Source organism: Panthera tigris, chromosome B4 (genome assembly GCF_018350195.1).
Source record: "Panthera tigris isolate Pti1 chromosome B4, P.tigris_Pti1_mat1.1, whole genome shotgun sequence".
NCBI classification, from domain to species: Eukaryota; Metazoa; Chordata; class Mammalia; order Carnivora; family Felidae; genus Panthera; species Panthera tigris.
Window position 1 is genome coordinate 80,522,524 of NC_056666.1, and position 25,926 is coordinate 80,548,449.

The 25,926-nt window shown below is 35.4% G+C and overlaps 2 protein-coding genes and 1 pseudogene across 2 annotated transcripts; 1 reads left to right on the plus strand and 2 right to left on the minus strand.

Annotated features, from left to right (window-relative positions):
- Positions 1 to 4,033: 4,033 nt before the first annotated feature.
- On the minus strand, positions 4,034 to 5,011 carry LOC102961943 (olfactory receptor 9K2-like). The gene has a single exon (XM_007081565.2). The coding sequence runs from the start codon at positions 4,994 to 4,996 to the stop codon at positions 4,034 to 4,036; it is 963 nt and encodes a 320-aa protein (XP_007081627.1). The 5' UTR covers positions 4,997 to 5,011.
- An 8,914-nt stretch (positions 5,012 to 13,925) lies between these two features.
- LOC102972935 lies at positions 13,926 to 14,880 on the plus strand (annotated as a pseudogene).
- A 3,372-nt stretch (positions 14,881 to 18,252) lies between these two features.
- LOC102962230 (olfactory receptor 6C75-like) lies at positions 18,253 to 19,191 on the minus strand. The gene has a single exon (XM_007081566.2). The coding sequence runs from the start codon at positions 19,189 to 19,191 to the stop codon at positions 18,253 to 18,255; it is 939 nt and encodes a 312-aa protein (XP_007081628.1).
- Positions 19,192 to 25,926: the final 6,735 nt, after the last annotated feature.

Genomic DNA, 25,926 nt, shown 5'->3' on the forward strand with positions numbered 1-25,926 from the left:
CAAATTCATTTTACTCAGTTAAAGAAGCCTGCCAGGAGAGAATGAATATCATATGTAGATTAAATAGGTAGATAAATAGATGGATGTGCAAAAAAAAAAAAAATCAGATCACTGGTTATCTGGGAATGGGATTGGAAGGAGACATGATTTAAATAGGGGCATGATAAATCTTTCTGAGGTGATAGAAAACTTCCGTATCTTGGAGTTCCTGGATGGTCCAGTAGGAGGAGTAGGCAATTCTTGATCTTAGGGTCATCAGTTCAAACCCCATGTTGACTGTAGAGATTACTTAAATAAATTTTTAAAAACTTTAAAATAACAGTCTGGTATCTTGGTCTGGAGAGGGTTTCATGATGTATAAAACTGCCAAAAGTCTGAATTGTTGATTTCACACCAACTATTTCTCAATAAAGTGATTGAAGAAAGAATTGGGCAGATCTTTTTTAGGTTGAAGGAGTTGCATTTTAGAGCAATGACTCAGAGGTGTCTCTCTCTCTCTCTCTCTTTTTTGTTTCCGGATTGAAGTTTTAATTTTGGCCTAAAAACAGGAAACTACTGAAGGCATAGAAAATATTTATGATATAAAAAAATCTCAATGATAAAGTAGGCACAAACCTTTTACTGTAATTGTTAGCATAGCAGGTGTGGAGTGAGGATTCACTACCATTAACACTATCATTTAAATTAAGAAAACTTTACTAGTTATTGACAGTGCAGTCATCTGTAATGATACTTTAATGGGAAGTCGTCAGACGAGTTTGAAGAAGTTCCTTTTGTGCATTATGTTTTAGACAAGAGGGTGAGTGAAATAGGTGAAAGGGATTAAGAGTACACTCATTATGATGAGCACTGATAACGATGTATGGAAGTGCTGAATCACTATATTGTACACCTGAAACTAATATAACACTGTATGTTATAAACTCTACTGGAATTAAAATAAAAACTTAATAAAAAATCATATATCTCAAAATTAAAATATTAGCTATATATTATTAAAATGGTTTTGTATATGACTCCAACTACAACACTGATTTGTTTATAAGTGGTCCTATAATGCATATCATATTCAAAGAATTACATATACATATATATTTACGCATTTCTGAATCTATTTTGATTCATTATATTAACATGAGAGCTAATATTGTCATTATTATTCAATATATCCCTCCTTTAAGAATTTACACTGTACAGCACATGTATCCTTCTTGAATCAAAAGTAAAAGGGTAAGAGCAATTTCCTAACAGGAGTGAGAATAGAATATACCTGAATGCAATTCCTATAGCAACACAGAAATTACTTGACGTCAGGAAAAGGGAATAGGTCAGAATTGAAAAATTATTGTGCATATCTTGCCATGGTGAGGTCTGTTAGCTTCTACATCAGCCTGAGGATTCTTTCCTGAGTCAGCTGCATGACATTAGACATATATTGTTATAGGTTCAGTGATACATCCGGTGATCTTTCTGGGTGTTCTGATCAAAGATATCCTGGTATGAGCGTGCGTGTGTGTGTGTGTGTGTGTGAGAGAGAGAGAGAGAGAGAGAGAGACAGAGACAGAGACAGAGACAGAGACAGACAGAGATAAAGACTGAGAAACTATGCAAATGTTTGTATATATGTGCATGTATATCCGATGGTGGTTGTCGGGGTGCAGCACATGGTGAATATAGAGGAACATTGTTCTCCCATGGCAGTCAGCTCTATTTTTAGGGTCTTTTTTTTTTCTCAGTTTGATAAAGGATTACTAATATCATTGGATGAAGATTTTAAAAGTTAGGATCCTCTCTCATTTCAGGTTTATTCCAGAGTGTTACTTAAGGGTATCTGCATTTTATTCATAGGGAGGGTTAGTAAACTGTGCCTCTTTCAACCTAAACATGCTTCTGCTTTATCTCAGGAGACACAAGACACAGTGAGTCCTGTATTTTCCCTAGTGATCTGAATTTTTAAAAATGTGGTTGAAGAGATGACATTTGTTAAAATATAAGAGAGGATTCTTAGAGAAAGACATGGGTAGAGAGATGAATAGATACAGCATTTGATGATTAGATAACTATTTTGCATTTAATTGGGGAAAGGGCTAGATGAGTGATGGGTATTAAGGAGAGCACTTGTGATGATCAGTTACTGACTTCTACTCCTGAAACCAATATTACACTGTATGTTGGCTAGTTAAAATGTACATTAAAAAATAGCACTAAATAGAAAAAAAAATAATTTGGACCTCTGTTGCCTTTTTGATCATTTTACAATTTTTTCCCTTAGTTTTCTGCAGAGAGAAAGGTAAAGACTGAAATAACAAAGTAGGAAGTGTTTCTCAAGCTCTGTCTATGGAAATGAAAACAGATATGCTTGGAGAGTTGGAGACACATCATGGCAAAGAGGGAAGGCAGAGGGGCAGAGAAAGTTAGTGTCTTCCTCTCTCAGACGTAATATGAATAGTGTTGAGAGCAGGAGGAAAAGACAAATCTGATTTGGATTTAACAAACATATGAAATTTACATAATTCAATCATTCAAGTGACTCTATGGTGGAGATTCTCTTATACACCCCATTTTTCAGGAAGAAATAACAATGCAGAGATACTATGTAACTTACCCGAAGCTACAGGGGCAAAAACAGAATTTGAAAGCTCTGACACCTGAGCTTATTTTCTTAATTCTTACCAATGAACTATTCTTACCCTTATATTTCCTTCCTCATTATGAGGTAGCATTTCTCCAGCACAGATGCTCAAACATTAGAGTCATTATTCACTTCTAGGTCATTCTCATGTGATGAACCAGCAATCAGTATTCAGCTTACTTTACCTTCCATTCTAAAGGTCATCTCTTTCTTCACTGTCCCTAATAAGACTCCCTCCATTAGAGCCACCATAACCTCTTGGATGACCACACACTTTCTGGGATTACCGTCTTCTCCCTATGAGTATTTATCTTCCTCAAAGCTACCAGTATGATTTTCATATAATGACAATTTGAATACAATACTGTCTTTCTAAAAATCCCCAGTGCTTACCCCCGTCTACAGAATAAAGGTCAGCTTCCTTGGCGTGACATATATGTCAGGAAATCTGTATGATTTCCATGAATTTCCCTTTAAGTCTCATGCTTCACTCTTTGTCTTGTGTGTTACAAATCACTTATAAACCACATGAAGTTCACCATAGAGTTATTTTCTTCATTTGCACAGAAAGCTATTTATTTCATTTGGCTTAATGCTATTTGTTTTAAAATGTGCTTAGGAAGTGTTCTGTGACCATAGAACCACTCACCTTTAGAAACTACACTTTCTTTGTATTTTCCATAAGTGTCTTTTTCACTGGACTAATATATGGCAGTTTAGTTCTCTATAGCTATTTCCCCCGGATTTCATGGTGAGCTAGGACTGAAATTATTTATACATAGGGAATTTCATAGCACAAGAAGGCATCAAAATTCAATAATTATCAATGTGATGAATTAACTCTCACTAGGCCATATATAACAAAAAAATGAATTGTCTTTATTTTTGGTTCAGTTTCATTACAGTTGTCTTGTGAAAGGGAGGATTTGTAAGAATAATTGATCTAAGTCAGAGAAACCATTAACTAAGTGTTTCACTCACTCAGTTCTTACACAATTGAATGACTCACATGTCACCCTTAGGGTGACCTTATATCATAAGGTTATCTACCAATTATACACATTATATAATTATACACATTATATAATATTTGTTACTGACTCAAGATAGAAAATAAATCCTAACATCATCCTTAGAGAGCCAGCAGCAAATTTGGAATATATTTTCCTTAAAATAAATTACATGGCAATCATTGTCTTTACTCAAATGAAGGTGAAGTATGGAGAAAGCTCTTCCACCCCAAAATCAACAGCTAGGCAAAATATAGACCAAATGTATTCTTCAGCTATAGGTACAAGGGATTCAAATAAATAAACTTTCTAAAATTGACAATTTCAAAATCATTGGGTGCATTCTTTGCATCGATGCCTCCCAGACTGCCATAATGCCCCTTCCTTTCAGTTATGTCACTGTTAAGATAGAATTAAACAAAAATATTTTTTTCCCCAGAATCTTTCTCAGAGCTTCTTTGACATCTTTGTTTCTCAGAGAGTAAATCAAAGGATTCAGCATGGGAGTGACTAGGGTGTAACACAACGAGGCCACTTTACTCAGCTCAGGAAACCTGTCAGGAGTGAGATACATAAAAAACACAGCACCGTACAGCACACTCACGACTCCCAGGTGTGAGCTGCAAGTGGAGAATGCTTTCTTACGTCCCTCAGAGGAGCGTATCTTGAGAACTGTGGACACAATATACAAGTAAGAAATAATAATAACTATGATGGTAGGCAAGATGATGATGCTCGATAAGAAAAAGGAAATCATCCTATAGATGAAGAAGTCAGAACAAGATATCCTCTCAAGTGGGCGAGTGTCACAGTAAAAGTGGTCAATGGATCGAGAACCACAAAAGGACAGAGTAAATACCATGCTTGTCTGAAGAACCGAGCTGATGCAGCCACAGATGTAAGAACCAGCCACCAACTGAGTGCAAAGACGTGTTGACATCTGGGCAGAGTAGAGGAGTGGGTTGCAGATGGCAATGAAGCGGTCATAAGCCATAGCTGCCAGGAGAAATCCCTCTGCCACGATGAAGAGGGCAAAGAGAAAGAGCTGGGTCACACAGCCTGCAAAGGAGATGGACTTGCTCTCAGACCAGAAGTTGATCATGGCCTTGGGTGCAATAACAGACGAATAGAAGAGATCAATGAAGGACAGGTTGCCCAGGAAGAAATACATCGGTGTGTTCAGCCGGGGATCGGTCATAATAATGGTCATCATCCCAACATTCCCTAGGAGGATCATGGCATACACAAGCAGAAAGATCAGGAAGAGGAGAATGTGGAGCTCAGGGCGGACCCTGAAGCCTACAAGGATGAAGTCAGTCACTTCCGAGTGATTGTCTGTTCCCCTGTCACCCATGGCAGAAACCTGCTGAAAGAGACAAGGAAAAAGGAACAAATGAAACCTGTGCTTTGTTTCTAGCGACACAAATACTTTCTTAAGTGTGGAAAAAATTAGTTATATCTTAATTAAATATTGTATATGAAACCATGTTAATGTCATGAAGAATCAGGAATTTGGATTAGATAATACAAGGTCCATGAGACTGTTTTTCTGTTAAGCAGTGAAAGAAGTTAATGGGTTATTGTATTTTAGGTCATAATTTTGCTGAGTATTCACCAAGAAAGTAACATAATATATGGTCTAAAATTCATCACTTTTTGAATTTCTATTCCTAATATATTCATTGTTAAATAATTAGCTTTACCTAAAGTAAGAATGTAACCTAAAATGCAGGGAATACATATAATCTGTATGATAGTGCTGTAGCCATAATGATTCACTATCCGTGTCTGAATCATTAAAAGACAGTACAAAATATATTTAGAAATATTTTTACCTTCTTTTATGTACAATCTTTGGTTTCCATTATTACTGTGTCATCTCTAAAAATGGAATAAAAATCATAAGTTATTGGTATGTTAAAATTAATAACATCAAAATAATCACTAAACCTAGATATCATTTTCTAATGCTCTTTCCAAATCTATGTTCATTTTCTCAGGTCAAGGATATTCCTCCCAAATAGATGCATTTTTATTGCCTTGTTATATATATTTTACTTCCATTAGTAGGTGTGTGAATTAATGTATTACAGATTCACTTAGCCATTTTCTTTGAAGCAGAGAAGAAGCTGATAAACATTCTAATCCTCACATGACAGTGAATAACTTCTATCAAAGCTGTGTCAATTCAAGGGCTGTCACTCTTTAGTCAGGGAAAGCCAATTAAGGAATATATATTAAAGGAGAGTTCCTTTCTTGTATTCTATTATGCCTTATATATCTTAAAATGAGGACAATGGGATGACCAGGGATATTTGAGGACCATAACAACCTTCGGTCTCCAGAGTCCATGATTACTTGGTAGAATATCAACAGTACTTACTTTACTTCTGATACCTTTCTGCAGGATTTTTCCACATTGAGGTTTTGTTCATCCTCTGTGATGGATTCCATTGGGAGAGGAGCAATCATAAAGTCAATTATGGAGACAGAAGTGCAGGCTCAAGGGCTGTTGTCCATGAGGACTGCAGTAACCTCAGACATAAGCAAATAATCTAATAATAGTCCATATGTGAGGAGCTTTTCTTCTCTGGTTGTGTGTATCCTTTGGGAAATTTCTCTGGACTTTATTTTCTTCATTGACAAGGAAAGACGTTCTGGTAATTATCATAGCATAGATATCGGTAAGCATAAGGAAACAGATTTAAAGTTTGTGCTATTTAAGTTTAAAACGAATGAATATATTAAATCATCATAAATTACATTTGCTATGCTTTAAAAAAAGATAGAAGTTAACTCCAAATTATGATTTACCTGTATTTCCTGATGTCGATGTGTTTCATGCCATGACAAATGCCCTCTAAGTCACAAAGTCAGATAATGTTTTGCTAATCTAAGCTTTCTTATGTGTAAATACTAAATATTTTGAAAATATAGTGGAAGAAATGATAATTTAAAAAATATTCTAAGAATTCTTAGCATGAAATTGTATAAGAGATCATGATCTGTATTTAAAAATCCTCAATAATTATGCGTGACTAAAAGACTACAGTAAAACCAAAGACATAATACTCTATTTAATGAAACAGCGTATTATAATTATGCAGATGCCATTTTCCCCTGAAGATTTCCATAATTTAATTATAATTCTACTTTTAGAAAATCTTTTTTATTTAAAAATTATTTCTAGAATTATCTGGATTTTTTTTAGTGTGTACATAGCAAAACATATGGGCCTGGCGCTTTCCTTTATTATAATGCAGCATTAGTAAAAGTTTGGTAAGTGTAGGAAGAGTAAATAGTTTAAGTATCTTAAACTGGAAATTATTAATGAAGGTGAATTGAGGTCTGTGAAGTTTGGAAAGGCTGGAGGAATTTCTGGGTGACACTCTAATAATGACCCTTAGAGCAATATAATAAGATTCACAAAGATAGGCTACCATCGGAGATACAATGTAAAAATACTGAACCTTAACTCTGGTCCAGAGATCAGACACATGGAAGCAAAAAGATGTCACTGCTTCTTCATCCATCAAAATAGCTTCTCTAAGGAAGTTGGGGACTCAACAATGCTGCAGAAAATAGCCCATATGTTCCCACAACCTTCCTAAGGTGACATTTCCATGGTAGAAAATGTTGAAATTTTCTACCAAATTCTGAGTTTGTGTGGATCTCATTGGTAGAACAAAATCTGTGCCAGGAACCATAGTATTAGGAGACATTTGAACTTTCCAACATCTCCAAGGGGAAAGCACATGTGGTAGAGCTTCGCTATCCAATTGATCAAATGCACTAGAATCCAGTTCCTTAAACTGCCCACGATGGCATTAGCAATAAAAACATGCTAGTGCTCAAAATACATAAGAACACTTACTGCCATTCTCTAGTCTGATGGGACATAAAGAAACCCTCTACAGATTCAACTATTGGAATCATTCAGTGTGTGTTCTTTGATGATGGTCAGCTTAATATAGAAATCAGTTAACTATTAGATAATTAGTTGAGAAAGGTCTAATGGCATGGACATTAAAGATACTCCCTAAAACTCAATAGATCGAAAAGAACTGAAATTAAATTTTGACTAACTTTGAACTAAATAGTGCATTATGTTATGTCTAAACTTTTGCAATTCAGTGAATGAAGTACTTAGAGGGATATATACAAAGCAATATAGGTAAAGACTATAAACAAGAAAAACAGGAACAACTGGATTAATCTTCTATTTTAATATAGTGAAAGAGAACATAGCAAGTCAAAAAAAATGAGAGTAAAATTTACAGGTGAAAAAAATCATGAAACAGAAAAATATCGATAATATAGGATATTCACATGGCTTAACATTTTTTTTTCTACTGGCTATTTTAGTATGTCTTATTAAGTTTTTAATTTTAATTCCAGTATAGTTAACATACATGTCATATTAGTCTCAGGCGTACAATATAGTGACTCTTCAATCGTGTACCTTATTCAATGCTTATCATGATAAGCATACTCTCTAATCCCCTTCCTTTATTTCCAGGATCTCTCCAGTCACCTCCCCTCTCCCCTCTGGTAACCATCAGTTTGTTCTCTGTAATTAAGAGTTTGCTTCTTGGTTTCTCTCTCTCTGTGTCTCTTTCCTTTTTCCTTTGCTATTTATTTTTGTTTCCTTAATTTCACATATGCGTGAAATCATATGGTATCTGTCTTTCTCTGACTGAGTCATCTTGCTATCTCCATTATCCTCTCTAGCTCCGTTGATGTCATTGCAAATGGCAAGATCTCATTCTTTTTTATGGCTGCATAATATTCCATTGTATATTTAGACCATATCTTGTTAATCCATTCATCTATCGATGGACACTTGGGCCACTTCCATAGTTTGGCTGTTGTAAATAATGCTGCAATACACATAGTGTGTGTGTCTTTGAATTAATGTTTTTGTATTTTTGAGTAAATACCCAGTAGTGTGACTGCCAGATCAGAGTGTAGTTCTATTTTTAACTCTTCGAGGGAACTCCATACTCTTTTCCATAGAGGCCGCACCAGTTTGCATTCCCACCAACAGTGCATGAAGGTCCCTTCATGGAGAACTGCATCCTCACCCACATTTAGCCATTCTGACAGGTGTGAGGCTGTCACATGGCTTAACATTGATTCTCAGAAAGACTAGTAAGATGTATAAAACCCTAAGCAATATAACAGTGGAAAAACAGCAACATTAAGTCACAAGTATCAGGAAAGAAAACGGGATAGCACTACAGACAGATACTCCTGATATTAAAAAATATATACAGTTGACCCTTGAATAACATGGACTTGAGCTGCATGGGTCCACTTCCATGCACATTTTTTTTTCAACAAATACAGTACAGTGCTGTAGATGTACTGTCCCTTCCTTATGATTTTCTTAATAACATTTTCTTTTCTCTAGCTTACTTAATTGTAAGAAAACAGAATATAATACATATAACACACAAAATGTATGTTAACCAACTGTTTAGGTTGTTAGTAAGTCTCTGGTTGTCAGTAAGCTATTAGCAGTTTCATTTTTAGGGAGTCATGAGTTATATGCAGATTTTCGGCTACATAGGAGTTCTATGTTCCCGACTCCTGGTCAAGGGTTCAACTGCATAATAAACAATATTTTTACCAAAAATTAAGGATTTGTTAAAATAAAAAAAATTGAAGAGATCAGGGTGATGTATGAAGGAGAAATATACATTTTAAAATGTCTACTAAAACAGTTAAATTTTTATTAACAATTTTCCCATGAATAATGATTCTCTTGTAATTGGCTCCACTAGTGTTTACTACTAAACATTTAAGAAAGAAACGAGACCATTGTTACAAACCCAAGAACGATCATAAAGACAACATTTGCTAGCTGTATTTATGAGTCTCTCATAGTTATAATTTAGAAATTAAAATACAAATTATAGGTGTGTCTATCTCATAAATTTCACTCCAAAACCCTTAAACAAAAATAAACAAATAAAATATATCAATATAGAAAGAATAGTAAACTCTCACTGAAATGTCTATTGACACTACAAATATAAATATCTTTTAGTATTTAAAAAATAATGAATTTAAGGTATTTACACATCTAGTCACTTTTTGTGAATTTTTATACAGTAAAATTATTAAACACCTGCTATGAAACATATTAATTAAGTGAATATTGCATTGGTTAAATGAAAAAGAAATATATCAAGGGACAAAATAACCTGTCCAAAAATAAACATATATATTGATATATATGTGTAAATAAGCCTATCTATCTATGTTCAAATAACTTTTGATTCTGTGTTTTTTACGTTTGTTTATTTATTTTGAGAGAGGGAAAGAGAGAATGTCAGCAGAGGAGGAGCAGAGAGAGAGGTAGAGAGAATCCCAAGCAGGCTCTGCGTTATCTGTGCAGAGCCCGATGTGGGGCTCGAACTCACAAACTCATGACCTGAGCCCAGGTCAGGAGTTGGACACTTAAGTGAGTCACCTAGATGCCCCTGTTGAATCCACTTTTGAAATAAGTGCCAAGGGAATTCAATGACAACACATTAGTTTTCCACAGTTGGTCCTAGAAAAATGGGCTTCTCTAAGCAAAAGTCTGAAGCCTACATGTTTCACGAAGTACAAAAGACAACTCAAAACAACTTCTTCCTAAATATGAAACCTGAAGTTTTATAATTTTCATCAACTGGTGAGTCTGTATATCTGTGCAATGACCTACTACTCCAGCAAACAAGGAATAAAACAATGATATATACAAGTACATGGATGAGTCTTAAAAGTACTATTCAAGGTGAAAAAAGGGACACTCAAAAGCTACCAACTATATGATTCTTGTTCTGTGACAATACAAAATAAACAAAACCATAGGACAATGTAGGTTTTTCAAGGGCTGTGGGTGAGGAGTAGGGATTGACTACAAAAGTACATAAGGAAATGTTTTGGAGTCATGAAGATATTACTTATTTTGACTTGTCAAATTTATAAAAGCATGCAGCTGAAATTTATTGTTCGCAATTTAAAACCCTAAACCTGACCAAAAAACCCCCAGGAAACAAAACAAAACCATAGTGTAATTTGGGTGGTGTGAGAAATCAGTATAGTTGATGTGTCTTTTGAGATCTATATTTTTGGGGGCAGAAAAACTGGGAGTTTCTGTTTTAGTCTGGTGTTTGCTGTGTTAGCCTGGGAAGTGGATGGATGTATATCGTTTTTAGTTATTTTAATTAATTAATTAGTTAATTATTTTAAATTAATTTATTTTTTTAATTTATATTTTATTTTTTAAAATTTATATCCAAATTAGTTAGCATATAGTGCCACAATGATTTCAGGAGTAGATTCCTTAATGCCCCTTGCCCATTTAGCCCATCCCCCCTCCCACAACACCTCCAGTAACCCTCTGTTTGTTCTCCATATTTATGAGTCTCTTCTGTTTTGTCCCCCTCCCTGTTTTTATATTATCTTTGTTTCCCTTCCCTTATGTTCATCTGTTTTGTGTCTTTAAGTCCTCATATGAGTGAAGCCGGATGATTTTTGTCTTTCTCTGACTGACTTATTTCACTTAGCACAATACCTTCCAGTCCCATCCACGTACTTGCAAATGGCAAGATTTCATTCTTTTTGATTGCCGAGTAATACTCCATTATATATATATATCACGTATATATATATCTACATATATATATCACACATATATATATCACATATATATATATATCACATATATATATCACATATATATATCACATATATATATATCACATATATACATCACACACATATATATATATATATGATATATATATATCACATCTTCTTTATCCATTCATCCATCGGTGTACATTTGGGCTCTTTCCATACTTTGGCTATTGTTGATAGTGCTGCTATAAACATTGGGGTGCCTGTGTCCCTTTGAGACAGCACACCTGTATCCCGTGGATAAATGCCTAGTAGTGCAATGGTGGGTCATAGGGTAGTTCTATTTTTAGTTTTTCGAGGAACCTCCATATTGTTTTCCAGAGTGGCTGCACCAGCTTGCATTCCCATAGTTTTTAGTTATTTTAAATTGACATCACTGACTTCATATGCTCTTCTATATGTAGGATACATTTAACAATGAAAACAACACAAATAACGTAAGAATTTTATCATAAAATGTCAATATTTCCATTTTATCCAGATTATCTAATCTCAGATCTATTCTGAGATCTATCTAATCTCAGATCTATTTGACATAAAAATGTCAAATGGTAAATTAATCTTTGCAGTGCATTACATGGTTTATTTTCAAAGTATTTTTAGATATAACGAATTAAAAATTGTAAAGTTACTGTTTTTCACCTATGAGTGTGAGTGCTTCTTTTGGCTGTAGAAAGCTAACTTTGAGATCAAGCTCTCCACTTCTGAACCAGACACCTGTTGGAATTTAATTCCTGTCCCCTCGAAGCCTTTGCAATACTGTATTATTACAGAGACATAACAGTACCATTGGGTTGGTGGTTAAGGGGTGGCGAACATAGGAAAGGCAAGCCTGATTTTACTTACCTGAAACACAGCAATGATGATAAGATGCCTGTGAGGATGAAATGTGATAATACATATGCAGTGATCAAACAGGTATAAATGCTCTCTGCTTTGTTAACATTCAATGTATGGAATTTATTGTGACTGATACCAAAGGAGAGTTTGGATTAGTGTCTCATGCTTCGGCCTAAGGTTTTCTTGGTTATTGCTGTCAAACTAAAAATGAAACTTCTGAAGTGCTATTTCATGAGTAATACTGTCCCTTATATAGTTACGAAGTTGACTACATAATATTGTTCCAAGGCTTATGATGTGCCCAGATCATGTAATTTGTAGGTGACTTTAGCCTCCAGGATGGACACTGATTTTTATGACTGTATGGGAGACTTTTTCAGTACATAATAGGTTAATTCCTTGCTCAGTATTTTAAAGAAATCAGGAAGCAGCAATATAAGGAATGAAACAGTCCTGGGTAAAGGCCTCTGTCCGTGATAGCTCCTTCTCTCTACTTCCCATTTTCTCCTATTAGTTCTGAGATCAATGCTGTTTTCAAGCATGTCCTCCATATTAATTTAAAGTATTATTTTTTAGGGCGGCTTAACAAGTGACTGTAATGACAGTCTCAAATGTACAGAGAGACTTCATGGGATTCAGTCTTTAGAAGAATAATAAATTCAACCCCAAATATGGCAAAGAACTAGTATTAAAGAGATATTTTACGTATTTAAATTCATTCCACAACATTCCTCACTTGATATCATAATGTTTTTTTTAACTTTATCTTTTTCTAAATTTTTAAAAATATTTATTTATTTTTGAGACAGAGAGAGACAGAGCATGAATGGGGGGAGGGTCAGAGAGAGAGGGAGACACAGAATCTGAAACAGGTTCCAGGCTCTGAGCTGTCAACACAGAGCCCAACGCGGGGCTCAAACTCACGGACCGCGAGATCATGACCTGAGCAGGAGTCAGACGCTCAACCGACTGAGCCACCCAGGCGCCCCGATATCATAATGTTTTTGAAATCCTTGCACGTAGTATTTCTTCTTACTGTTTCATCCTAAAATGGAGCATGACAGCAGTTGGCCTTCTTTCATTGTTTCTCTGCACCACCTGTCTACTCTCCTTGCATTTCCTGTCTTCACTGCAAAGCTCATAACAAGTTGTGTCTCTTAAGCCCGATTCCTGGATGTCATTGCTTTCTCTATTTTCTTCCTATAGGCTTGCATTTTTTGCTTCACTCTTACCTCAAGACAATGTCAAGTTTCTTGAAAATGCATCATTAGATGTCTTTTTACATCCCCAGTACTAATATCTTAGATATGGATCTTACCTTTTTTGTTTGTTTTAACCATGGCAGACCCTGACTTTCTTCAATCTATTTTATGCATTGCAATCAGAGTTATTTTCTTGTCTGCTAACATTCTTCAATGACTACTTGTTACTATGGTACAAAAATCCAAGTTGATACTTGGAAACACTTTTAGGGATTACTTTTGAAATTCAGAATGACAATTTTTAATGTTAGACTTCAGTGTGGGGTTAGGATGGCATTTTTTGACCACTATGATCATGCTAATGAGTGACTCACAGTATATACAGATGAGTCACTCATGTCCTTATTTAGAAGCTAAGCATCTGTTGTATTAAAATCTTTAATTCATCTAAAAAATCTGAAAAATACATACATGTGCTGTCTCTGTTCTTCCTCACTTGATAGACAGCTGCATCTCCTTGTGTAGTGCCTCCCAGGTCCCAGAGACACGATGGTGAAGGTTTGAGTAAACAGATTTAGTCACATTGCCTGGTCAGCATGACTGTTTTTAACTCTGGCAGAGTGGATTTTGTCATCATCAGTGACACCTTTGTTGACCTCAACAGCATGGTCTACTTGTCTCAGTATGATTTCATCCATAACAGATTCAATGGCACAGTCAGCACTGAGAACAAGACACTTGTCATCAATGGGAAGCCCATCTCCATCCTTCAGGAGCAAGATCCTGCCAACATCAAATGGGGTGATACTGGTGCTGAAGTCACTTCACTACCATTGAGAAAACTGGGCTTATCTGAATGGAGCCAAGAGCATCATCATCTCTGCCCCTTCTCCTGATGCCCCCATGTTTGTGAAGGGTGTGAACCCTGAGAAGTGTGGCAACTCTCTCCAGATTACCAGCAATACCTTCTGCACCACTAACTATTTGGCCTCTGGTTAAGGTCATTCATGACAACTTTGGCATCACGGAGAGACTCATGCCCACAGTCCATGCCGTCACTGCCACCCAGAAACCGTGGATGGCTTTTCCGGAAAGCTGTTGTGTGGTGACTGAGGAGCTGTCCAAAACATCATCCCTGCCTCTAATGGTGTGGGCAAGGTCATCCCTGAGCTGAATGGGAAGTTTGCTGGCATGGCCTTTCATGTCCCCACCCTCAATGTGTCAGTTATGAATCTAACCTGCTGCCTGGAGAAAGTTGCCAGAATGATATCAAAAAGTGATGAAGTAGGCATCAGAGGGCACTTTCAAGGAAATCCTGGGCTACACTGAGAAGCAGGTTATCCCTTGTGACTTAAACAGTGACACCCACTCTTCCACCTTTGATGCTGGGTCTGGCATTGCCCTCAATGACCAATTTGACAAGTTCATTTCCTGTTACCACAATGAATTTGGCTATAGCAACAAGGTAGTAGACCTCATAGTCTATATGGCCTCCCAGGAGTAAGAGCCCCCCGGACTACTATTCTCACTGACCATATAAGAAAAAGAGAGAGTCTCTCAGCTGCTGGAGAATCCTTGCCCCAAATCATTCCTCAACACACTGAAAATCTTCTGAACTCTACACGGTTTCTATCCCAGACCCCCTGAAGAAGGGGAGGGGCTCAGGTTCCCCTATTCTGTTGTGTACCATCACTAAAGTATACTGTATCCAGCCAGAAAAATACCTGTGCATGTACAGATGCTGTTATCAAATTTTTATATAAAGATTTAATTTGTTTTAAAGTGTTTCTGATCGTGTACACACACACACACACACACACACACACACAGACATGTGTGTCAATGAATATACTTAAATACAAATATTTTATGTACACATGGATATATGTTTGTGTGTATAACTAGTTGTGTCTATGTCTAGGAAACTTTGGATAATTTATTTGTGGAATGCCAGTTGAAACCATAAAAGACATGTACACTCTTGTGGATCTATATATTCTGGAAAACGAAAACTAAAGCAAGGAAAATAGCAGTGAGAATCACACCTTAGGAAACTGGAGAGAAAGAGATGGTACTAAATATGGTTCATTTTTGCTCTTGCCAGCACCAATAGCCTTCCAACCCCTCATTCACTCATTCACTCATTCATTCATTCATTCATTCGTTTGCTAAAAACATAGTCCAGTAGATGTGTGGACTCTAGTAACAAAGTTAATGATATAAAGTTTTACCTCATTCCAATTGTACATTACTCTCAACACAGAGTGCTCACCCCTTATTAAAAATGTAGCAAATCAATAGAGCACTCAACTATGAAATCAGTGAATTAGTTAAGATAATATCTAAATGTCTTTTTATCATCTCCTTAGTAAAAACAAAAGCAAGAAAATTTAAGCGATTGAATATGCTATAAAACCTAGTCACATTTCTAGCTAATACATAGTTTCTAGTATTATTTTCACGTGGAATTCTGGAGAATAATATACTTGGTTACATAATGGGAAAAAGCAGACCATGCTTTGTCCAATATTCTCTGATATTTCAAATGGCAGTTAATTTTACTTGGGTATCCAACCAAAATCCTTATTCACAGCAAAACTAGACTACTCTTAGGTAGGCATTTCCTCCCCAGGCTTTTTATCTGTCTCTTCCCTTCTCCTCATTTAACTTTGTTTATCAGAATTAACTCTCAAAATGTTAACTTACCAGTGAAAATAAATGACTATTTATGTTTTCTATAACCACAAATATACATATGCATATATATATATATATATATATATATATATATATATATATATGTATACACACACACACACACACACACACATATATCCAGTGGAATACTGTTCAGTCATAAAAAAAGGATAAAATCTTGCTATTTGCAACAATGTGGATGGATCTAGGGAGTATTATGGTAAGTGTCGGTCAAAGAAAGATCAATATCAAATGAAGTCACTCATATATGAAATTTAATAGCAAACCAAATGAGCAAAGGGAAAATCAGAGAGAGAAAGAGATGCAAACCAAGATACAGACTTTTAACCATGAGAAAACAAAACTGATGATTACCAGAGGGGAGGTGGGTGAGGGATGGATAAAATAGGTGATGGGGATTAAGGAGGGCACCTGTGATGTGCACCAGGTGACTTATGGAAGTGTTCAATCACTATATCACATACCTGAAACTAATATTACACTGCATGTTAACTAACTGGAATTTCAATAAAAACTTAAAGAAAGGAAAAGTATTTTTGAAATATTTCAGTGTGAGCATAAAATATGGGCATAAATACTTTTTGAAAGCTTCTAAAAACATGACCTCAGAGGTATATGTATACCTGATACATTTCTCACCAAAATTACATTTGCAACAAAAAGTTCATAATTTAATAATACTTCTAAATATTATTTCAATTTAAAGCATATGATATTTGTTTTGGAAAGATTTGTAGGGATTTTCTTATCTTACTGACAATGTGAATGTTAGAATCAACTTCTTTGGAGAGGTTTTTGTCAATCAAGAGGATGAACTTTCCTTTACCTTCTTATATCCCCCTTTCTCTCTGCTGTCTTCCTACTTAGCTTCTATTATACTTACCACACATATAATATATATTTGTTTAGTTAACATTTGCGTGTTGTTTTTCCACATTCCTGTGTTTCACTTTTGCATTTCTGCTTACTTAGTATAGTCTTATAAGGGCAAACTTGTATAGCTTCATGTCTTTACAAATTTATCCAATAAATAATTTATAATCAAATAAAATCAGTTACTTTTCACTTCATGATAGTATTGTGTTAAGTCTGTTTGAAAAAACAATGTAACTCATTCCATGAAAGTACAGTGGTAAGAAATAGATGAGTGCTCACAGAGTCTCATCTATAAGCAATTAGGAAGGAAAAGTCTCTACTTAGAGACTATGTATGGTAGAAGTCTTTACATTAATCTATATATCAGACCAAGCCAGAAATCAAGAAACCAAAGTCAAATCCACTTACCCACTATGTAGTTAGACTCATAACTATGGTCCCAACACAAACACCCTTGTTAGTGAAACATTGGAGCTGAGGGGCTCATTAAGTATAGGAACCAGGCTTGGACACATTTTTTACAGTTACCTGTGAGAGTCTTTTTTTTGGACATGGATGTGGGAGGGAGAGCCTGCTGCGAAAGAGGCAATGGACAGATAAACACAGTATGTAGATTTGCAAATAAAGGACAGCTAAGGTGTAAATGGGTCATATGTCATCATTTCCAAGACAGTCTCTGAATTCTACAGCTCACAGTGTTTGAGATGCTAAGTTTTCTGTTTTCTCCATGTTGGTAGAAAAGACCATTTTTGTATCAATTGAAAGAATCTGATATAAAAATGAATTTTTAAATTTGCTTTTATAGACCATGGTTTTCCTTTTTAAATATTACTGGCAGAAATAGGGAAAACTTCAGTGAAAGATATTCTTTTCTTGGTAACAAGAAGAAGAAAATTTAGGGATACTGACTGAGACACATTTTTACTTATTTCACATAATATAAATTTTATATTTGTATGTGGTTTTAGTAAACCTCCTGTAGTATAGCCATTTGCATTTTTGTACAAATTTATAACCTACTTGCTTTGATAGGAGAAATAATAAAGATTATTGACATCTAAAATTTAGCTACACAGGTGAAGACTGGCCATTTTCCCTAGAACATAAAATACATAGGACCCAGCTTTCAGGCTAATAAGAAAAAGAGATATTGACAATATATAAAAATGTCTAACTGAAAGAATGAAATGGGGTGTTTAAAGAATTTATGGGGGAAAATCCAGAGAGTTTTTCATTCAGTTTTGCTTTCAGGGGTATGTATATATTTTTTGCATAATCCTATTCATTTATATAAAGAAAAGGCCATTCTCTGGACCATGTTCTTGAAGGCTTGCTTTACCTGCTGGTTCCTTAGTGAATATATGAAAGGATTCAGGAGAGGAGCAACTGAGGTAATGATTACAGCTACCCCTTTGTTTAAAGTCACCCTTTCCCTTGCAGAAGGCTTAATGTACATGAAGATGCAGCTTCCATAAGAGAGGGAGACCACTATCATGTGGGAGGAACAAGTGGAAAAGGCTTTTTTCCTTTGACTCTTGCAAGGAATTTTCAGAATTGTCCGGATGATGTACGTATAGGAGAGCATAACTAGTGTTAAGGTGACCATAAGTGTTACCACTGCTAAAATAAATGCCATGAGTTCTAAAAAGCGAGTGTTTGTACAGGAAAGCTGTAGAATCGGAGAAGAGTCGCAGATAAAATGATCAATTACATTGGAGGCGCAGAACTCCAACTTCTGCAGCAGAATTACTGGTGGAAAGATGATCAGGAATCCTGCAAGCCATGAGCTAAAGACAAGGAGTATGCAGACTCTGTGATTCATGATGGTCATGTAATGGAGAGGCTTGCAGATGGCCACGTAGCGGTCATAGGACATGGCAGCCAGAAGGTAAAATTCTGTCACCCCCAACAGGATGAAGAAAAACAACTGAGCCACACAATCATTGTAGGAAATAGTTCTGTTTCCCGTCACTATAGTGACAAGGAATCTGGGGATACAGACAGATGTGAATGATAATTCTAGGAATGAGAAGTTTCGAAGGAAGAAATACATTGGAGTCTTTAAGTGGGGATCTGAAAGTGTGAGAATGATAATGATCAGGTTCCCAGTCACACTAAGCATGTAGGTAGCAAGAAGAAATACAAAAAGTACAACCTGCCATTGTGGGTCATTTGTCAATCCAAGAAGAATAAATTCTGTTACTGCTGTGTAATTTCTCATTATTTTCCTTCTTTATGATGGTATTTCTTGTTTTAGCTGAAAAATAGATGAAAAATAAAAATTATTACATCATAAAAGAAACTCAAACACATACACACACACATGTTAAAAAAAATCATTGCTGTCTTTCACTTTTAGAGGAAAATGACTTTGTACTAAAAAGAAACAAAATACTTTTAACATTTCTTTATTATGTGATATATTGATTCATTGTTTCTATATTGCTTTCATTTTATTTTCACATATCTCAATATAAATCTGTCTTCTGAATGTTTCAATATATTCCTGAAAACAAGAAAAAAAGGGAAATTAAAACCTCTGAGATTAAAACCTCCTCATATAAGATTATGAGTTTACTCCCAGCATACCACAGTACTCTTTGAAGGTATTTTTTGTTGTTGCGTTCCTCTTCACATCTTTAAATTTTTTCTCTTTCGAATAAACATTTCTTTCTTTTTTCCCATTCAAACTTTTACAATCCACAGAGACCACTCCCTTGCCCATCTGGTAGAATAATGTGTCTCTGATAACAGTATACAGAATCCAGAAATATTTAATAGATGGGAGGGTAGCCCCAATCTAATTCCAATGGCTATGCCAAAAGGCATTCTAATTTTAATTACTAATTGGTTATAATGGTCTTGTCTAAGATTAATATGTTTTTCTTATATATTTTTTTCATTTATTGCCTACCTATAAGGAATCTCTGACATATAAAGCAGGATTTTTCTTTAAGACCTAATTTTATTTTTGTAAGCTGTAAGTGTTCTTACTTATTTTTAAAATAACTTAACACTGCTCCACACATTGCTTATTCTTTTCTTGAGGGGTGATAAAAGGGAATAGTCAAACATCAAGCTAAGTTTTGGGAGGCAAAGATTATTACTATTTTTTCTTCTATTTTGTTTCTAATACAACTCTGGGTATTGCTCAGGATTTGTTTGTTTTTCCTGTTTAAAGTTATTATTTTCCATAAAAGCTTTAAACGTGCTGTCATCTAAGATCATTTTTAAAAATACTTACTTTCCAAAAACATAAAAGACTCTTAAATGTGGAGAACAAACAGAAGGTTACTGGGGGGGGGGGGGGGGGTTGTGGGAGGGGGGATGGGCTAAATGGGTAAGGGACATTAAGGGATCTACTCCTGAAATCATTGTTGTACTATATGCCAACTAACTTGGATGAAAATTAAAAAAATAAATTAAAGGGGCGACTGGGTGGCTCAGTCGGTTAAGCGGCCGACTTGGGCTCAGGTCATGATCTCGCGGTCCTTGAGTTCAAGCCCCGCGTGGGGCTCTGTGCTGACAGCTCAGAGCCTGGAGCCTGTTTCAGATTCTGTGTCTCCCTCTCTCTGACCCTCCCCCATTCATGCTCTGTCTCTCTCTGTCTCAAAAATAAATAAACGTTAAAAAAAAATTTTTAAAAATACATAAATAAATTAAATAAAAATTTAAAAGAAAAAAAGCAAAAATAAAAAAAAAAATACTTACTGTCCAGACAGCCTGTCTACACCTGTACCATCTTATCTGTTTTCTATGTCCTTCAGAAGTTTCAGAGCTGTCAAAATGAATGACATTTTCTGAGGATTAGCCAACTAACTTAATATGTTAATGAACTTACTAAAATCTTTTACCTACATGATTGCTGGGAGAAAATAATTCCTACTTTCCATTGTCTGTCCTCTTCTTTGTGGTCATAAGATTTGCATTTTTTTGGCTTCTGCCTTTACTTGACAGATGCTAACTTCTACTATGTATAAATTCACGTTGTATAAAACTAAAACATAAGGTATATCTGCTCAGTGTTAAGATATGTCAATTAAATTGTTTTGAATCTTGCAGAAAAATAATACATTTTGTGTCCTGAAATTGACTATATTAAAATGATTATTGGGGCACCTGCCGAGTTCAGTCGGTACAGCATGTGACTCTTGATCTTGGGGTTGTAAGTTCGAGCCTCACGTTGGATGTAGAAATTACTTAAAAAGTAAAATCTTTAAAAAAATGTTAAATTAAAAAGATTATTATTAAAAAAATAACTACAGATAGCTAGCTAAGAACACCAAAGTCATGTAATTCTATCAATCACAAAATATCAATGTTACAATAAAAATGTTGCATAAAACTATTAAATTATAGTAGTTTTAAATTTTTCTTTATTTACATATTTCATATAAATTGTGCAGTTTAATTTGATTCATATAAAGCATTGTGCATTAATTATGAATACTTGTAAAAAGTGTAAACATATACTATAAAAGCAAAAATATAATCCTGAAAGAAAAATTTAAAGGCATACTTACTTTTATGGTAAATATCATTGGTTTAGTCAATGGTATTTTTAATGGCTTCTTTAATTTGTTTAAATGTAAGTGCTTTGGGATTTTTCAAAGGCCTTTGCAATCTGTTTCTCCTCTGTCATTTTATATTTGTAACCAAATATTCAAAATACTGATCATAAAGAATAATTTCAAGAGCTCCTCTACTGTGTTAATAAAAGGGTATACGTTAACCTATTTCTGTACATCAACCTCAATTTCTCTAAGGAGCTGAGGTCTTAGAAGATCCTACCTGTTACTATTTATTATTATCTTGATACTTAAAATGAAATAAGTTGTAGTTGAAATAAAAGCTAATGTATTGTCTTTCCAACCTTAGTGGACAAAATGATGTGATCTTAGTAATGTTATTCAGGCTAGCCATAATTTTATCTGCTCCATTCCTAATAGACTCAGGGGGATTAGTTGAATGAATAGACAAAAGGTACTATAGTGATTGGTGTTCTCAGGACACCAGCATTAAACTATAGTCCAAATTAGTACCCAATTTAGAATATAATATTTAGGTGAGAGTGGCCTGAAAACAGAACAGAAAAATATATACAATCATTTGATTTTTTTTTTATAACAAATTTGTGGAAGCTCTTTCTTTTTTTTTAATTTCCTTTTTCTTTTTTAAAATTTACATCCAAATTAGTTAGCATATAGTGCAGCAATGATTTCAGGAGTAGATTCCTTAATGCCCCTTACCCATTTAGCCCATCCCGCCTCCCACAACACCCTCAGCCACCCTCAGTTTGTTCTCCATATTTGTGAGTCTCTTCTGTTTTGTTCCCCTCCCTGTTTTTATATTATTTTGTTTCCCTTCCCTTATGCCCATCTGTTTTGTCTCTTAAAGTTCTCATATGAGTGAAGCCAGATGATTTTTGTCTTGCTTTGACTGACTAATTTGACTTAGCATAATACCCTCCAGTCCCATCCACGTAGTTGCTAATGGCAAGATTTCATTCTTTTTGATTGCTGAGTAATACTCCATTATATATATATATATATATATATATATATATATATATATCACATCTTCTTTATCCATTCATCCATCAGTGGACATTTGGGCTCTTTCCGTACTTTGGCTATTATTGATAGTGCTGTTATAAACATGCGGGTCCATGTGTCCCTTCGAAACAGCACACCTGTACCCCGTAGATAAATGCCTAGTAGTGCAATTGCTGGGTCATAGGGTAGTTCTATTTTTACTTTTTCAAGGAACCTCATACTGTCTTCCAGAGTGGCTGCACCAGCTTGCATTGCCACCAACAATGCAAAAGAGATCCTCTTTCTCTGCATCCTTGCCATCATCTGTTGTTGCCTGAGTTGTTAATATTAGCCCTTCTGACAGGTGTAAGGTGGTATCTCATTGTGGTTTTGATTTTACCAATGGAATAAAGACAGTCTCTTCAGCAAGTGGTGCTGGGAAAACATGCAGAAGAATGAACCTGGACCAGTTTCTTACACCATACACAAAAATAAACTAAAAATGGATGAAAGACCTCAATGTAAGGCAGGAAGCCATCAAAATCCTCGAGGAGAAAGTAGGCAAAAACCTCTTTGATCTTGCCTGCAGCAACTTCTTACTCAAAATGTCTCCGGAGGCAAGGGTAACAAAAGTAAAAATGAACTACTGGGACCTCATCAAAATAAGAAGTTTCTGCACAGCAAAGGAAACAATCAGCATAACTAAAAGGCAATGGACAGAATGGGAGAAGATATTTGCAAATGACATATCAGATAGAGGGTTAGTATCCAAAATCCATAAAGAACTTATCCAACTCAACACCTCCCCCCAAAAAATAATAATCCAGTGAAGAAATGGGCAGAAGACATGAATAGACATTTCTCTAAGGAAGACATCCAGATGGCCAACTGACACATGAAAAAATGCTCAACATCACTCATCATCAGGGAAACACAAATCATTTAAATTTTTTGTAATAATTTCTAACTTCATAAGGAGAAAAAATAATGGAATAATCAAGATTAACAATTTATCAAGAGCAACTCGCTAAGTTGTCAACAGTGGGCTTCTCTCCAATCTTAGGGAAAATATTAAGAATTTTTTAAAACTGTGTCTGAGGTCTTTATTATTCTATACCATAAGAGATGTCACGCTTAACTGTAAGCTTTTACATTTTTTCACTGAATGATGACATAAACTTGATCATTACAATCAGTACCATGTACTCATTCAATAATTAATTTTATTTATTTATTTATTTATTTATTTTCTCAAAATAACTTTTTAAAGTTTTTTTTTAATTTTTTTTTTTTTTCAGAGAGAGAGGGAGAAAATTTGCTTAAGCGGTGGAGGGGCAGACACAGAGGAAGAGAGAGAATCCCAATCAGGCTCTGTGCTGTCAGCCAGGAGCTGCACCAGGGACTTGATCTCATGAATTGTGAGATCATGACCTGAGCTAAGAGATTAAGAGTCAGATGCTTAACCAACCAAGCCACCCAGGCACCCCAATAATTAATTTTTATTTTTATTTTATTTATATATTTGTATATATGTATTTATTCACTCATTTTAAAGTTTATTTTTTTTTCTGGGGGCGGGGTGGGTAGGGTGGAGAGGCAGAAAGAGAGGGAAGCTAAGCAGTGTCCCTACTGTCTGTCCAGACCCGATGTGGGACTTGAACTCACAAATGATGAGATCATGACCTGAGCTGAAGTTGAACACTTAACTGACTGAGCCACCCAGCCACCCCAATATGCTTATTTATTTTTGAGAGAGAGAGAGAGAGAGAGAGAGGCAGAGAATGCAAAGTAGGTTCCTTGCTGTCAGTGGAAAACCTGACCTGGGGCTCCAACTCCCAAACTGTAAGATCATTCCCTGAGCTGAAGTCGGGCACTCAACTTTTTGAGCCACCTAGGTGCCCCTCAATAATTACTTTTTATGTCTCATTATGTGTTGGGCTCAAGCTTAGATTTTGAGAATACGAAGATAATAAAGACAACTTTCTGCATAATTTTCACTTACAGAAATATGTGAGAATTAGTTTTGAAATCTCATATTCTGTATTTAATGTCCCATTGAAGCAATATCCTACCCTCCCACCTGCATCATCTTATTTCTCACTGCGTTGATCTGAAATGACATGTACAATATCCCTTTCACATTCATTATTTGAGACTTGTATTAGTTGCTACTTAAACAAGGAGGTACAAACACATATAAACAGTTTATAGTAAATTGAATTTGGGATTGTTTAATGCTACACACTATCTGAACAAAGATTTTAAGATATTTTTACTGTTTCTTTGGGAAACATGAAGTTATTCAGGGTATATGATTAAATAATAGAGAGTGCACAGTATAGAGACTGTGAAAGCAGAACAGCTATTTTAAACTAAAAGTATATTCATCTATTAACAATAAAAGTCAATAATTTGAATAGTGTGCCATAAACATATTCCTGTTTCACTACAAACATTGTTGCAATTGTATTATGTGATGTTTATGTGTAGGCCAAAATATTATTTAAAATTATACATTGCGATGAACCTGTTACTAAGTAAAGATAGTTGAAAGTTTGCTTTATGTAGGGGAGGGAAGATAATTTTGATTATGTAGTGGAGGTAAGATCATTGTCCCTCTATTTTTCTAGGTTCTTGAGTAAGACCACCCCCTGTAATAAAAGACTGATTAACAAGATAAAAACAAACAGAAGTTTAATAACACGTATACCTCCTGTGTACATGGGAGCGATACAGGAAAACTGAGTAACTCCCCCAAATGGCCCAAAGCTACTACCTTAAATGACTTCTTCAGCTAAAGCCAGAAGATGTGTGTGAGGTGGGGGGAGAGGTGGATGGAACCAGTTACAGGAAGTTTTCAGGGGAAGCGCAAGAATGAGGGTATGTTGTTATGCAGATTGAAATTGCTGCTTGTCCTTTGAGGAGAAATTTTAGGGATTTGATCATCCTCTCCTTCTTGGTACAGAGAGGTACAGAGACACCCTTGCCAATAGAGATTTCCCTTATAAATGTAAACATCTTATGAAAGAGTAACTTCTACTCAGTTTTCAAATCTTTTCCTTTGCTTGTTTTTTTTCTTTTTTTCTTTTTTTTTTTTTTTTGAAAGAGAGAGAGATGCTGCATGCGAGCCAGGCAGAAGGGCAGAGGGAGAGAATCTTTTTTTTTTTTTTAACTTTTATTTATTTTGAGAGGGAGAGATAGCTGCAGGGGAGGGGCAGAGAGAGAGAGATGGAGAATCCTAAGCAGGCTGCACACTGTCAGTGCAGAGCAGGACATGGGGCTTGAACTTACAAACTGTGAGATCATGACCTGAGCTGAAATGCACTCAGACTCTTAACTAACAGAGCCATCTAGGTGCCCTGGGAGAAAGAGAATCTTAACCAGGCTTCACACCCAGTGAGGAGCCTCAAGTGGGGATCTCT